Here is a 16,389-nt window from a genome sequence, read left to right on the forward strand (position 1 = left end):
GAATCCCCTTCCTGATTGTTTGGGGAATCTGGAAAAAACCTTGTCCGGAGAAGACAAGGTGAGCGCTACCATCAGTCCTGTGTCATGCCAACAGTAAAGCATCCTGAGACCATTCGTGTGTGGGGTTGCTTCTCAGCCAAGGGAGGGGGCTCACTCACAATTTTGCTTAAGAACATAGCCATGAATAAAGAATGGTACTAACACATCCTCTGAGAGCAACTTCTCCCAACCATCCAGGAACAGTTTGGTGATGAACAATGCCTTTTCCAGCATGATGGAGCACCTTGCCATAAGGCAAAAGTGATAACTAAGTGGCTCGGGGAACAAAACATTGATATTTGGGTCCATGGCCAGGAAACTCCCCAGACCTTAATCCCATTGAGAACTTGTGGTCAATCCTCAAGAGGCAGGTGGACGAACAAAAATCCACAAATTCTGACACACTCCAAGCATTGATTATGTAAGAATGGGCTGCCATCAGTCAGGATGTGGCCCAGAAGTTCATTGACAGCATGCCAGGGCGGATTGCAGAGGTCTTGAAAAAGAAGGGTCAACACTGCAAACATTGACTCTTTGCATCAACTTCATGTAATTGTCAATAAAAGCCTTTGACACTTATGAAATGCTTGTAATTAGTAGTATTCCATAGTAACATCTGACAAAAAATATCTAAAGCCACTGAAGCAGCAAACTTTGTGGAAATTAATATTTTGTGTCATTCTCAAAACTTTTGGCCACGACTGTACAGCTGATTCTCAAGATCTTGCACACTAATGAGATGCTATTGAGCCCACACCACTACACTGTCTGAGCCAAAGACTACATGCTTTCTGGTAAGTGTTGATTACAATACTGGGTTGGGTGAAAATATTTTATACGACATACATTATATTTTGTTAACTAGTAATTTCTAACTTGTTAACATTTTCTGCTAGTTATTTTTTGCTACCATGTGGCTTTTAGCTTGCTTGAGTCTGCTAACTGAGGAGTGTTAATTCACCTGTTTCCATACATGTTACATTTTAAAACATTTATCTTACAAAGGAGTTGTTTAATCTAACTGCTTAACTATTTAACTGTACATGGAATTGTATTTTTTATTTGTATTTTTTTTTAACAATTTCTTGTCTTATTTTGAAAATGCCACAGGGAGTAACTGATGTGTGGAGACATTTCACTGCAGCTAATATAGAGGGAAACGTTCTGTACATTTGCAAATACTGTGCCAAATCATATGTGAAGAATGCAACAAAGCTGCAGAATCATCTGGCCAAGTGCATAAAGTTCCCTCTGCGCTCACAGCAAGCAACCTCTGACAAAAGTCCCTCTACTTCTATTCATGGTGAAAATGATGAATCAGACACCTTATCGATAGCAACAGCTCATGGTCCTCCTGGAATCAGAAGTTTTTTGAGTCAATGAAGGAACGTGTATGCAACTGGTTCACCTCTGATGCTCACAGGCAATGTGTATTGGAAGAGATTTCTGAATGTTCTTGGCCCAGCATACACCCCTCCAACCAGACATGCTTTATCTACTCATTTGCTGGCTGCAGAGTTCAACAGAGTTCAAATGAAGGTCAAGCAAATCAAAGAGAAAGCAGACTGTATTGCAATCATCTCTAATGGGTGGTCGAATGTTTGTAGGCAAGGAATAATTAACGACATCATCTCCACCCCATAACCAGTATTCTACAAGAGCAGACACACTGGTCTCTACATTGCAGATGAGGTGATGGCAGTCATCAATGACCTTGGACCACAGAAGGTATTTGCACTGGTGACAGACAATGCTGCGAACATGAAGGCTGCTTGGTCTAAAGTGGAGGAGTCCTACCCACACATTACATTTGCTGTTCATGCATTGAATCTGCGCCTCAAGGACATCAGGGACTGAAAACAATGGATACACTCTACAAGAGAGCCAAGGAAATGGTTAGGCATGTGAAGAGTCATCAAGTTATAGCAGTAATCTACCTCACCAAGCAAAGTGAGAAGAATAAGAGCACCACATTGAAGCTGCCCAGCAACACCCATTGGGGTGGTGTTGATATCATGTTTGACAGTCTCTTGGAGGGGAAGGAGTCTCTCCAAGAAATGGCCATATCTCAGTCTGCCAATATGGACAGCTCCATCAAGGGGATTCTCCTGTATGATGTATTTTGTGAGAGAGTAGTAAGCAGCCTGAAACTCCTGAAACATATAGCAGTAGCCATGGCACGGATTGAGGGAGACAATGCCATCCTGTCTGATGTTCAGACTCTGCTTGCAGATGTAAGAGAAGAAATCCGTACAGCCCTGCCCACTTCACTGTTGCTCCAAGCAGAGGAAACTGCAGTTTTGAAATTCATCAAAAAGCGTGAAGACTTGAAGCCCATACATGCTGCAGCGTACATGTTGGACCCCAAGAATGCTGGCAAGAGCATCCTGTCTGGTGCAGAGATCAACAAGGCCTATGGTGTCACCACTACTGTGTCTCGCCACCTTGGCCTGGATGAGGGCAAGGTTCTTCGCAGTCTGGCGAATTATACTTCCAAGCAAGGGCTTTGGGGTGGAGATGCAATATGGCAGTCGTGCCAACATATCTCATCAGCCACCTGGTAGAAGGGACTTTGTGAATCATCCTCAATCATCCTCCAAATACCACCAACATCAGCCGCCTCAGAGCGCAACTGGTCCTTGTTTGGGAACACACACCAAAGCACGCAACAGGCTGACCAATACAAGGGTGGAATAATTGGTAGCCATCCGGGCAATTTTGAGGTTTTTTGAGCCTGACAACTAGCCATCCTCAACAAGGTTGGAAAGTGACAGTGAAGATGAGGCCTCAGAGTCTGATGTTCAAGAGGTGGACATTGAGGAGGTCCAGGGAGAAGACATAGAAGCCTGAGAGGAAGACGACCAATGCTTTAGTTTTTAGACTATCATTTTACAGATGTATGTTGAAAACATTTTTGGGAGATGCAATGGATCATTGGGGGTCATTCAATATTCCCTTTCTTTTGCTGTTCAGTGAAATCATCCCATGTGAATAGTCAACTAATTTACTTAAAGTTCAATTCTTAACTAAATAAAATAAAACAATTATATTGGAAGGATTTAATCATTTATAATTATGTCTACTTATGAGGTAAAAGGCTTATGTTTCTGTCTCCATATGATATGGTAAATATATCCAATGCAAAAAACATCTACATTTAAATTGTATTAATTTTAATTTGAAATTATTTCCGTTAATTCCCATATATTCCTGTTAATTCCCACAGAAAGTTTCCACCTCTGAATATTCCCCAAAATGTGCAACCCTAAGTGGGCCAATCATTTGTTTTTCAACAGGACAATGACCCAAAACACACCTCCAGGCTGTGTAAGGGCTATTTGACCAAGAAGAAGAGTGATGCATCAGATGACCTGGCCTCCACAATCACCTGACCTCAACCCAATTAGGATGGTTTGGGATGAGTTGGACCGCAAAGTGAAGGAAAAGCAGCCAACAAGTGCTCAGCATATGTGGGAACTCCTTCAAGACTGTTGGGAAAGCATTCCAGATGACTACCTCATGAAGCTGGTTGAGAGAATGCCAAGAGTGTGCAAACCTGTCATCAAGGCAAAGGGGGTCTACTTTGAAGAATCTCAAATATAAAATATATTTTGATTTGTTTAACACTTTTTTGGTTACTACATGATTCCATATGTGTTGTTTCATAGTTTTGATGTCTTCACTATTATTCTACAATGTAGAAAATAGTCAGAATTAAGGAAAACCCTTGAATGAGTAGGCGTGTCCAAACTTTTGACTGGTACTGTATATTTTGCTGCACATTCTGTTACGTTACAGCCTTATTTTAAAATGGATTATTCTCATCAATCTACACATAATACTCCATAATGACAAAGCAAAAACAGGTTTTTAGAAATGTTTGAAAATGTATTAAAAACATAAATACCTTATTTATATACTGTAAGTATTCAGACTCAGTACTTTGCTGAAGCACCTTTGGAAGCGATTACAGCCTTGAGCCTTCTTGGGCATGACGCTACAAGCTTGGCACACCTGTATTTGGGGAATTTCTCACATTCTTCTCTGCAGATCCTCTCAAGCTCTGTCAGGTTGGATGGGGAGCGTCGCTGCACAGCTATTTTCAGGTCTCTCCAGAGATGTTCGATCGGTTTCAAGTCTCTGTACTTTGCTCCGTTTATCTTTCCATCGATCCTGACTAGTCAGAAGACGAGTGGGTGGGAAAACATTCCACAGGCCACACTCAACAGCCTGATCAACTCTATGCGAAGGAGATGTGTCGCTCTGCATGAGGTAAATGGTGGTCACACCAGATACTGACTGGTTACTCCACACCCCTACCTTTTTTTTTTTTAAAGGTATCTGTGACCAACAAATGTATATCTGTATTCCCAGTCATGTGAAATCTATAGATTAGGGCCTAAAGAATTTACTTAAATTGACTGATTTCCTTATATGAGGTTAAAGTGCAGACTGTCAGCTATAATTTGAGGGTTTAGAAATTACAGCACTTTTTCTCCCCAAAAGCATTGGGACCAATTCACTTATATGTGTATTGAAAGAAGTCACAAGTTTTGTATTTGGTCCCATATTCATAGCAATGACTTCATCATTCGACACCATTCTGTATACTTCTGGCCCCTCTTTGGACACTGTGTTAACTAACCTCCAGAGGAGCTTCAATGCCATACAACTCTCCTTCCGTGGCCTCCAACTGCTCTTAAATGCAAGTAAAACTAAATACATGCTATTCAACCCATCATTGCCCGCACCTGCCCGCCCGTCCAGCATCACTACTCTGGACGGCTCTGACTTAGAATACGTGGACAACTACAAATACCTAGGTGTCTGGCTAGACTGTAAACTCTCCTTCCAGACTCACATTAAGCATCTCCAATCCAACATTAAATCTAGAATCGGCTTCCAAAATCACAACAAAGCCTCTTTCACTCATGCTGCCAAACATACCCTCGTCTCGTAAAACTGACTATCCTACTGATCCTCGACTTCGGCGATGTCATCTATAAAATAGCCTCCAACACTCTACTCAACAAATTGGCAGTGCCATCCGTTTTGTCACCAAAGCCCCATACACTACCCACCACTGCGACCTGTACGCTCTCGTTGGTTGGCCCTCGCTTCATACTCGTCGCCAAACCCACTGGCTCCAGGTCATCTACAAGACTCTGCTAGGTAAAGTCCCCCCTTATCTCAGCTCGCTGGTAACCATAGCAGCACCCACTCGTAGCACGCGCTCCAGCAGGTATATCTCACTGGTCACTCCCAAAGCCAATTCCTCCTTTGGTTGCCTTTCCTTCCAGTTCTCTGCTGCCAATGACTGGAACGAACTGCAAAAATCACTGAAGCTGGAGACTCATATCTCCCTCACTAGCTTTAAGCACCAGCTGTCAGAGCACATCTACCACATCTACTATCTATGCACCCCAGTATCTCTACTTGCACATTCATCTTCTGCACATCTACCATTCCAGTGTTTAATTGCTATATTATAATTACTTCGCCACCATGGCCTATTTATTGCCTTAACTCCCTTATCTTACATCATTTGCACTCACTGTATATAGACTTTTTGTTGTTTTCTTTTGTTCTACTGTATTATTGACTGTATGTTTTGTTTATTCCATGGGTAAACTCTGTGTTGTTGTATGTGTCGAACTGCTACGCTTTATCTTGGCCAGGTCGCAGTTGCAAATGAGAACTTGTTCTCAACTAGCCTACCTGGTTAAATAAAGGTTAGAATAAATAAAATAAATAAAAAATCAAGCTTGTGACTGTACACATTTTCTGTTTGTTTTGGTTGCGTTTCAGGTTATTTTGTGCCCAATAGAAATTCATGGTAGATAATGTACTGTGTAATTTTGGAGTCACTTTTATTGTAAATAAGAATAGAATGTTTATAAACCATTCTACATTAATGTGGACTCACAAATATCATGCCCCCATGCCATTATAATGGTGAAAGGTTAGCATATCTTGGGGGTATGATATTTGGCATCTGTATTCAGCATTCTCAATCACCATTATTCTAGAAATTGGAACTTTCCCCAAATATTTCCTCAATTCTATTCTAGAATGGTTGCTACTGTATGATGTACTCAAGGATTTATGTACTCGAATTCAAGGACGATTTATCAACACATGAAAAGCTGGCACAGGCAAACAGATTGAATTACACTAATCCCTATTGTGTCCCTGTTTTGCAGTCAGATGTCCTTGTCTAGTAGACCCACATCTCTGTACAGTATTGGAGGGCCAGTAGGGGGCACTCTTTCCTCTGGTCAAAAAAAATATCCCAAATGCCCCAGGGCAGTGATTGGGGACACTGCCCTGTGTAGGGTGCCGTTTTTCGGATGGGACGTTAAACAGGTGTCCTGACTCTCTGAGGTCATTAAAGATCCCATGGCACTTATCGTAAGAGTAGGGGTGTTAACCCCGGTGTCCTGGCTAAATTCCCAATCTGGCCCTCAAACCATCACGGTCACCTAATAATCCCCAGTTTACAATTGGCTCATTCATCCCCCTCCTCTCCCCTGTAACTATTCCCCAGGTCGTTGCTGCAAATGAGAACGTGTTCTCAGTCAACTTACCTGGTAAAATAACAGATAAATAAAAATGTCACACCCACTACTAGTTAAAGTCTCCTCTTCCCAATCAATGCGTAGAGGTGAGAGACCGGGGATGCCCGGCTATAGATGCACCCTTAATCCAACCAATGACTTCCTCTGCAGTGGGTGATGTGTTGATGCCTCCCAGGTGGCACCCTATTTAATATATTGTCAAAAGTAGTGCACTCCATATGGAATAGGGTGGCCTTTGGGACACTGTCTGGGATTTCTCTGCGATGGGAGGTGGAGTTCAATGAGCAGTCACTAACCAAGTTCCCATCCATAGTTTTTATGTAAAGTCATACCTTTTATAATAAATAAATCACGGCAGCTGTGATGGAAACAGGAAGTTTTATTAGAAATTTATATACATTTTATAAATGGCGACAGATGTTTTTTCTTTTCTTTTTTTGACACGGTGGGATCTTTTTGTATCTGTGAAATTAATTATGCGAGAAAGGGCAGTGGAAACGTCTTTATGCGGAAATAGTGATATAATAACCATCATATCGAAGTTAACTTAAGAGTCTTGCGATGACATGGTGTGTGGTCCTTCCACTGCGACTCGAGAAAGCATGCAGTTTATTAGGCTACAGATTAAATAAATGATGATGAGCTTCACAGGATGGTGAACTTCACAGGGTGATGAGCTTCACAGGGTGATGAGCTTCACAGGGTGATGAACTTCACAGGGTGATGAGCTTCACAGGGTGATGAGCTTCACAGGGTGATGAGCTTCACAGGGTGATGAGCTTCACAGGGTGATGAACTTCACAGGGTGGTGAAAGTGCACGGTGATGAGCTTGATGCTCCTTTCCAATAAATATTGAGGGTCTTATTCTGGTGACATGATGATCGATGCTTCAGATTGGTAAAGGGGAAAGAAGGCTGTTCTGAGAGAGAGATTGGTAAAGGGGGAAGAAGGCTGCCCTGAGAGAGAGAGATTGGTAAAGGGGGAAGAAGGCTGTTCTGAGAGAGAGATTGGTAAGGGGGAAGAAGGCTGTCCTGAGAGAGAGAGAGATTGGTAAAGGGGGAAGAAGGCTGCCCTGAGAGAGAGATTGGTAAAGGGGGAAGAAGGCTGTCCTGAGAGAGAGATTGGTAAAGGGGGAAGAAGGCTGTCCTGAGAGAGAGATTGGTAAAGGGGGAAGAAGGCTGTCCTGAGAGAGAGAGATTGGTAAAGGGGAAGAAGGCTGCCCTGAGAGAGAGAGATTGGTAAAGGGGGAAGAAGGCTGCCCTGAGAGAGAGAGATTGGTAAAGGGGAAGAAGGCTGCCCTGAGAGAAAGATTGGTAAAGGGGAAGAAGGCTGCCCTGAGAGAGAGAGATTGGTAAAGGGGGAAGAAGGCTGCCCTGAGAGAGAGATTGGTAAAGGGGGAAGAAGGCTGTCCTGAGAGAGAGATTGGTAAAGGGGGAAGAAGGCTGCCCTGAGAGAGAGAGATTGGTAAAGGGGGAAGAAGGCTGCCCTGAGAGAGAGATTGGTAAAGGGGGAAGAAGGCTGTCCTGAGAGAGAGATTGGTAAAGGGGGAAGAAGGCTGTACTGAGAGAGAGATTGGTAAAGGGGGAAGAAGGCTGCCCTGAGAGAGAGATTGGTAAAGGGGAGAAGAAGGCTGTTCTGAGAGAGAGATTGGTAAAGGGGGGAAGAAGGCTGTTCTGAGAGAGAGATTGGTAAAGGGGGGAAGAAGGCTGCCCTGAGAGAGAGATTGGTAAAGGGGGGAAGAAGGCTGTTCTGAGAGATATTGGTTTCAAGCTCCAGAGTGGTGCAGTGATATAAGACACTGCATCTCAATGCAAGAGGCATCACTGCAGTACCTGGTTCAAATCCAGGCTGCATCACATCTGGCTGTGATTGGGAGTTCCCTAAAGCAGCGTAATGGGTAGACTGTCATTGTAAATGAGAATTTGTTCTTGACTAGTTAAATAAAAATAAAAGGGGGAAGAAAGCTGTCCTGATAGCTAATTTCACTGGCCTCAATAAGAAAGCTGTAGATGTACTGAATTCTAACTAGTGAAAATCAGTATGACTGTCCGGATTAACTCTAGGTGCCGAGCCTGGCTGGTTGGGTCCATAGGCTACTGCTTTAATGTTTTCTCTATACAAGGTGGAAGAGGGGAAATTAGACGATTTTCTGCTGTAAAGACTTGTATGTGTTGTTATATTAAGTCGAGCTACTGTGATATGAATGTTAATGGCAGCACGTTAAAAGGGTATATACAGGATTATAACCCACATATAAAGTTTAATTCCACTTTAGTTCATTTTGCACATTTTTCCAGTAGAGGAAGCACTATGACTGTGACACATGTGCCCCAAATCTTTCTGGCAGTTGCTAACATTTTGACGTTAACATGTAATTGTGTTACATTTTGTTATTTTCAAAATTGAATATTGTGTTTATAGTTTGCACATAGCAACTATAGTAGCATTCCATTTATCACAGGATCCAGGTAGCAACTGTGGCTCTTTTAATTACGCTACTGGACATCGTATGAACAGTTTTATCTTTTGCCAAGTGGATGCCCTCACAAGTGGTTATTTTAATTTGTCCTGCACCTGTCCTTTTGTTTTCGATTAAATAAACTATTTATTATTTTAATCGGAGTTTAGAGCTGAATAACAATGCAAATATATAGTGCCTTGAAATAGAGAGTGCCAAATAATTTTAATACAATAGGCTATTTGTAAATGTAGAATATCAAATTGCGAACAACATTCTGCACAAAGGAAGTGCAGGCCGTACATAATAATATAATTTCAATAGGCTAATGATATAGCACCAGTAGCATATTCCATAAGACTATTTAGCCTAGAGATAATCAGATCGTATTAGGTGTATTCTGATTTCCTCAAATAATGCATGCATCAAAGAAGCGGTCTTACCGATTGTGGAGATGTGAGACGGGTGAAATTCGTTGTCCGTGAATCTGCATAATAAACATGTTTTCCCAACCCCCGAATCACCGAGAAGCAGGAGTCGGAAGAGCACATCATACTGCTTAGCCATAGCGTCTTAGAAATAAGAACAGCAAGCCAGCTAACTCAGCAACGAATTACCAAACCCAACACACCTACAACCCAGCCCATATCTACCCTAAACCCAACCCACCTACAACCCAGCCCATGTCTGCCCAAAATATAAAGTCGTCTTTTAATTTTCTTTCGAGAAACGGGAGAGAAAGCTCGAACCTCTCTTTTCTTCTATCAAACCAGGAGCGGTCTCTTTTGGTAACAAAGAGTAGTTATATGAGAAGGGACCAGATTCCCTCCATCCACAGCCCTCTCCTCCTTTCTGATGGGCGCGGTGACGGGGGATGCGCGCTCCGCAGCATCCTATTTCCTCTCTCGATATTACCGTCAACGCACGAGGATGGGGTCAAATTCCGGTTTCAAAAGTCTAACGGGCACTAGATAGAGCGCCCGAGCAATATGAAACATTGCGTGAGTAAACATTGAAGCTGTGTTCGACTACCCATACTAACATACTGTATACTACATACTTAATGAGTATATACACTACATAGTGTAACGACCCTGCCGCACGAGCATGCTTTTGCGGCACAGTAGATAGGGCGCAGGGCCTCGGGCTCAAAGGTCGAGGGTTCGAGACCTGCTACCTGCCTGTTTCAGTACAATATTTATTAGTTTATTTTAGTACACTGTCAACGAACAGTATCCTTTCAGTTGAGCGTACTAGCTCTTCGCCTGTCTACCGGAAGTTGATGCTGTTGCTACGCAACCTCTTGCTAGCTAGTTTAGCATAACAAATGACTAGTTAGACATTTTACGACTTCGGGTGTGGAGTGCCAGAGTGCACTTGTAAACTCAGAGCGTTGTCAGATTGTCCTTTTCCCCATTTTCTTAAAATCTGAAAACGATTTGAAGCAACCCCCATTTCCTGAAGAACTGCATTATGGGCCCCAAAGTACGGAAATAGTGTCCTCTGTGTGTATACTTCATATTTTGGCGATATACAACATCCGGGAACTTTTGGCATACTAACTATATCCATACTGTGACCAATAAGCATACTATATACTCAAATTCACGTCACAAATTGTACGGTTAGTGCGGTTAGTATGTGTATTTGAACACAGTTTGAGTCTAGAGAGAAGAAAATGGTAGAGCAAGTGCAAAATAAACTTAAGAGCTTGCAAGTGTGACTTTGAGCGAGCAGAACATCATTGTCAGAGATCCCCCCCAAAAATATGTTAAAGCAATAGTCACTTGTCATTGTCAAGTTGTTGCTCTAAATTTCAAATTCGTCTCTCTCAAATTTTTGCACCTTTGGGTTTGGATTTCAGACTGATGGGGGTGGGGCTTAAAGGTGGGCACTTGTCTAGAAACATTCAATTGGTCACTTTCACTGGAGTGATGGACGAAAGAACAAGTAACTGGCAAGTCCAGTGTTGTGATTGGCTCTCACGAGCCTTTTGTTGGCGATGCACTGCAGTACCATCTGTTTAGCTAGCTAGCTAGCCGGTTTGAGTAGAAAGCCTAAGATGTTTATAACTATCCCACCAATCTCATTGTTCTGTCTGTGAGTAAGCGCTGAACAATTTATGAAACCCAGCAGCTTGATAACCAAATTAATTGGCAAATACATTCTAATAGGTATACAAAACCTTGAGTTGAGTGGAATTTACGAGCTAAAATTAGCTAGCTTATTACTTGTCAGCCTGCAACGTGTCTGTAAAATGAAAAGCAGACAGTCAAGCAAACAAAGTCAAGCAAACAAAATAAAACAAGTTCCTCTAATTGCAGGCAGGAGCTCATATTTAGTGTATTAAGCCCAATGACACAAACACGCAGCACATGGGGGGTGAGTGTAACGGATGAGAAACGGCTAGCTTAGTTAGCGGTGCACGCTAAATAGCATTTCAATCAGTGACGTCACTTGCTCTGAGACCTTGAAGTAGTGGTTCCCCCTTTGCTCTGCAAGGGCCACGGTTTTTGTGGAGCGATGGGTAACGATGCTTCGTGGGTGACTGTTGTTGATGTGTACAGAGGGTCCCTGGTTCGCGCCCGGGTATAGGCGAGGGGACGGTCTAAAGTTATACTGTTACACACGCAGCACATGGGGGATTTTGAATGGAACTCACTAAGGGGAGAATCTGCTACCTGCTGCAAGTTCATTCAGTACATAATCAGTCCCTAATAATAGAATGTAAACCGATATGATAAACCAACTCAGCAGGCTAACTAACATGTTAGCATCAGCTTTATTCAACAAATACATTTGCATGTACAGGAATTTGACTCTGTGAAATGGTGCTGCCACTATAAACAGAATATAGAGGTGATAGACAGAATATACAGACAAACAATTATATCGTATTTACCAGTCAAAAGTCTGGTCTGCTGATGCAGCACTCCGTCACTCTCAAATAGCCCTTACTAAACCCGGAGGTGTGTTGGGTCATTGTACTGTTGAAAAGGCCAGCATCCCAGAGTCACCTCTTCACTGCTGACGTTGAGACTGGTGTTTTGCGGGTACTATTTAATGAAGCTGCCAGTTGAGGACTTGTGAGGTGTCTGTTTCTCAAACTAGACACTCTAATGTACTTGTCCTCTGGCTCAGTTGTGCACCGGGGCCTCCCACTCCTCTTTCTGTTCTGGTTAGAGACAGTTTGCGATGTTCTCTGAAGGGAGTAGTACATAGCGTTGTACGAGATCTTCAGTTTATTGGACATTTCTTGCATGGAATAGCCTTCATTTCTCAGAACAAGAATAGACTGATGAGTCTATTTCGAGCCTGTAATTGAACCCCCAAATGCTGATGCTCCAGACACTAATCTAAAGAAGGCCAGTTTTATTGCTTCTTTTAAGCAGAACAACAGTTTTCAGCTCTGCTAACAAAATTACAAAAGGGTTTTCTAATGATCAATTAACCTTTTAAAATGATTAACTTGGATTAGCTAACACAATGTGCCATTGGAACACAGGAGAGATGGTTGCTGATAATGGGCCTCTGTGCGCCTATGTAGATATTCCATTAAATATCAGCCATTTCCAGCTACAATAGTCATTTACAACATTAACAATGTCTAGACTGTATTTCTGATCAATTTGATGTTATTTTAAATGGCCAAAAATGTGCTTTTCTTTCAAAAATAAGGACATTTCTAAGTGGCCACAAACTTCTGAATGGTAGTGTAAATATGAGAGGAGTAAAGCAGTATGTAAACATGATTAAAGTGACTAGTGTTCCATTATTAAAATGACCAGGGAGTGCATGTCTATGTATATAGGGCAGCAGCCTCTAAGGTGCAGGGTGGAGTAACCGGGTAGTAGCTGGCTAGTGATGGCTATTTAACAGTCTGATGGCCTTTTTCAGTCACTCGGTCCCAGCTTTGATAAACCTGTACTGACCTTGCCTTCTGTATGGTAGCGGGGTGAACAGGCCGTGGCTCGGGTGGTTGATGTCCTTGATGATATTTTTGGCCTTCCTGTAGCATCGGCTGCTGTAGGTGTCCTGGAGGGCAGGCAGTGTGCCCCCAGTGATGCGTTGGGCAGACCTCACCACACTCTGTAGAGCCCTGCAGTTGCGGGCAGTGCAGTTGCCGTACCAAGCGGTGATACAGCCCGACAGGATGCTCTGAATTGAGCATCTGTAAAAGTTTGTTAGGGTCTTAGGGACCAAGCCAAATTTCTTCAGCCTCCTGAGGTTGAAGAGATGCTGTTGCGCCTTCTTCACCACACTGTCTGTGTGGGTGGACCATTTCAGATTGTCAGTGATGTGTACACAGAGGAACTTGAAGCTTTGCACCTTCTCCACTGCGGTCCCATCGATGTGGATAGGGGTGCGTTCTCTCTGCTGTTTCCTGAAGTACACAATCATCTCCTTCGTTTTGTTGACGTTGAGGGAGAAGTTATGCGCCTGGCATCTCTCCGCCAAGGCCCTCACCTCCTCCCTGTAGGCTGTCTCATCATCGTTGGTAATCAGGCCTACAACTGTTGTGTCGTCTGCAAACTTGATGATTGAATTGGAGGCATGCGTGGCCACACAGTCATGGGTGAATAGGGAGTACAGGAGGGGGCTGAGCACGCACCTTTGTGGGGCCCCTGTGTTGAGGATCAGTGAAGTGGATGTGTTGTTTCCTACCTTCACCGCCAGGGGGGCGGCCCGTCAGGAAGTCCAGGATCCAGTTGCACAGGGCGGGGTTTAGACCCAGGGCCCAAGCTTAATGATGAGCTTGGAGGGTGCTATGGTGCTGAAGGCTGAGCTATAGTCAATGAACAGCATTCTTACATAGGTATTCCTCTTGTCCAGATGGGATAGGGCAGTGTTCAGTGCGATGGCGTTTGCATCGTCTGTGGATCTACTGGGGCGGTAAGCAAATTGAAGTGGGTGTAGGGTGTCAGGAAAGGTAGAGGTGATATGATCCTATAACTAGCCTCTCAAATCACTTTATGATGACAGAAGTGAGTGCTATGGGGTGATAGTCATTTAGTTCAGTTACCTTGGCTTTCTTGGATATAGGAACAATGATGGACATCTTGAAGCAAGTGGGGGCAGCAGACTGGGATAGGGAGAGAGTGAATACGTCCGTAAACACTCCAGCCAGCTGTCTTACTCACGTCAGCCACGGATAATGAGAGCCCACAATCCTTGGGAGCGGGCCTTGTCGGTGGCACTGTGTTATCCTCAAAGCGGGCGAAGAAGGTGTTTAGCTTGTCCGGGAGCAAGACGTCAGTATCCGCGACGTGGCTGGTTTTCCCTTTGTAAACCTTGATTGTCCGTAGACCTGCCACATACGTCTCATGTCTGAGCCGTTGAGTTGCAAATCCACTTTGTCTCTGTACTGACGTTTTGCCTGTTTGATTGCCTTACAGAGGGAATAACTACACTGTTTGTATTCTGCCATATTCCCAGTCACCTTGCCATGGATAAATGCGATGGTTCGCACTTTCAGTTTTGTGCGAATGCTGCCATCTATCCACGGTTTCTGATTTGGGTAGGTTTTAATAGTCACAGTGGGAGCAACATCTGGTATACACTTTCTGATGAACTCAGTCACAGTGTCAGTGTATACATCAATGTTATTCTCAGAGACCAGCTGAAACATATCCCAGTGATCAGTGAAACATATCCGCGTGATCAAAACAATCTTGAAGCATGGATTCCGATTGGTCAAACCAGCATTGAATAGACCTTAGCACGGGTATTTCCTGTTTGAGTTTCTGCCTATAGGAAAGGATGAGCAAAATGGAGTTTTGCCAAAGAGAGGGCGTCGGAGGACCTCCTAGGCATCCCGGAAGTTGGAGTAGCAGTGGTCGAGTGTTTTAGCAGCTCGAGTCCTACAGTAAATGTGTTGATAGAACTTGAGTCCAACAGTAAATGTGGTGATAGAACTCCGGTAGCGTTTTCCTCAAATTTGCTATATAAGATTATAGTATCAATTATTATTGATTTTGGAGAGCAAACTGGAAAACTGGTGTGAGAGGGAGAAAAGACATCCGTGTGGGGATGCAGTGATTTCTGAGTCTTGACATGGAGTAAGTATTGTATTTCTTCAGGCGAACAACAAAATCTCTGCTCTCAAATTAATTTACTGTGGAAATTCGAGCATCGTAAGCTCTCAGGTTAATTGTGGTTCAGCACGCTGGCCTGCGCTGGTGGCACCTGTCCTCTGCTTGCTCAACCACAGTTCCTCTCTTGACTCAAGTGTTTGTGCAATGATGTTTCATCTTGCTCGCGTGTGCCATCTCGCGCCCGTTCGACTTTTGAATCGGAATTGATGCAATACACGAGATGGGTGGGGATGAAGCAAACCAAGACAGTACCCTAATAAGAAACTCATTAGGCCTATATTTTCTTGCCAGTAAACCACATCATGTAGGGTAATTGTGCAAAGTAGCCTACATAAAGTGAGCTAAATAAAATATAAGCTATAGCCAGTCCTCCCTATCCTTTTTGTTCCTATTCAAATCAAATTGTATTAGTCACATGGGCTGAATACAACCTTACAGTAAAATGCTTACTGTTGAGCCCCAAAACAACAATGCAGTGAAAAAGAATGTTTATAAAAAATATGTTTATAAATTATGAACAATAAGAATAAATAAAAGTAACAAGTAATTAAAGAGCAGCAGTAAAATAACAATAGCGAGACTATATACAGGGGGGTACCGGTAAAGTCAATGTGTGGTGGCACCGGTTCGTGGAGGTAATTGAGGTAATATGTACATGTAGGTAGAGTTATTGAAGTGACTATGCATAGATGATAACAACAGCAAATAGCAGCGGTGTAAAAGGGGCAATGCAAATAGTCCGGGTAGCCATTTCATTAGATGTTCAGGAGTCTTATGGCTTGGGGGTAGAAGCTGTTTAGAAGCCACTTGGACCTAGACTTGGCTCTTCGGTACCGCTTGCCGTGCGGTGGCAGAGAGAACAGTCTATAACGAGGGTGGCTGGAGTCTTTGACAATATTCAGAGCCTTCCTCTGACACTGCCTGGTATAGAGGCCCTGGATGGCAGGAAGCTTTGCCCCAGTGATGTACTGGGTTGTACGCACTACCTTCTGTAGTGCCTTGTGATTGGAGGTCGAGCAGTTGCCATACCAGGCAGTGATGGAAACAGTCAGGATGCTCTCGATGGTGCAGCTGTAGAACCTTTTGATGATCTGAGGACCAATGCCAAATATTTTCAGTTTCCTGAGGGGGAATAGGTTTTGTCATGCAATCTTCACAAGTGTCTTGGTGTGCTTGGACCATGTTAGTTTGTTGGTGATGTGGACACCAAGGAACTTA

General features: G+C 43.3%; 1 protein-coding gene across 1 annotated transcript in view; it reads right to left on the minus strand.

Annotated features, from left to right (window-relative positions):
• rab15 (RAB15, member RAS oncogene family) overlaps positions 1 to 9,966 on the minus strand; it is a 25,245-nt gene extending 15,279 nt beyond the window's left edge. The window contains exon 1 of the mRNA XM_024404597.2: positions 9,520 to 9,966. Coding sequence (XP_024260365.1) covers positions 9,520 to 9,643 — 124 coding nt within the window. The 5' untranslated portion in view covers positions 9,644 to 9,966. The remainder of the gene's footprint in view (positions 1 to 9,519) is intronic.
• Positions 9,967 to 16,389: the final 6,423 nt, after the last annotated feature.

The sequence above is a fragment of the Oncorhynchus tshawytscha genome, linkage group LG05 (assembly GCF_018296145.1).
Source record: "Oncorhynchus tshawytscha isolate Ot180627B linkage group LG05, Otsh_v2.0, whole genome shotgun sequence".
NCBI classification, from domain to species: Eukaryota; Metazoa; Chordata; class Actinopteri; order Salmoniformes; family Salmonidae; genus Oncorhynchus; species Oncorhynchus tshawytscha.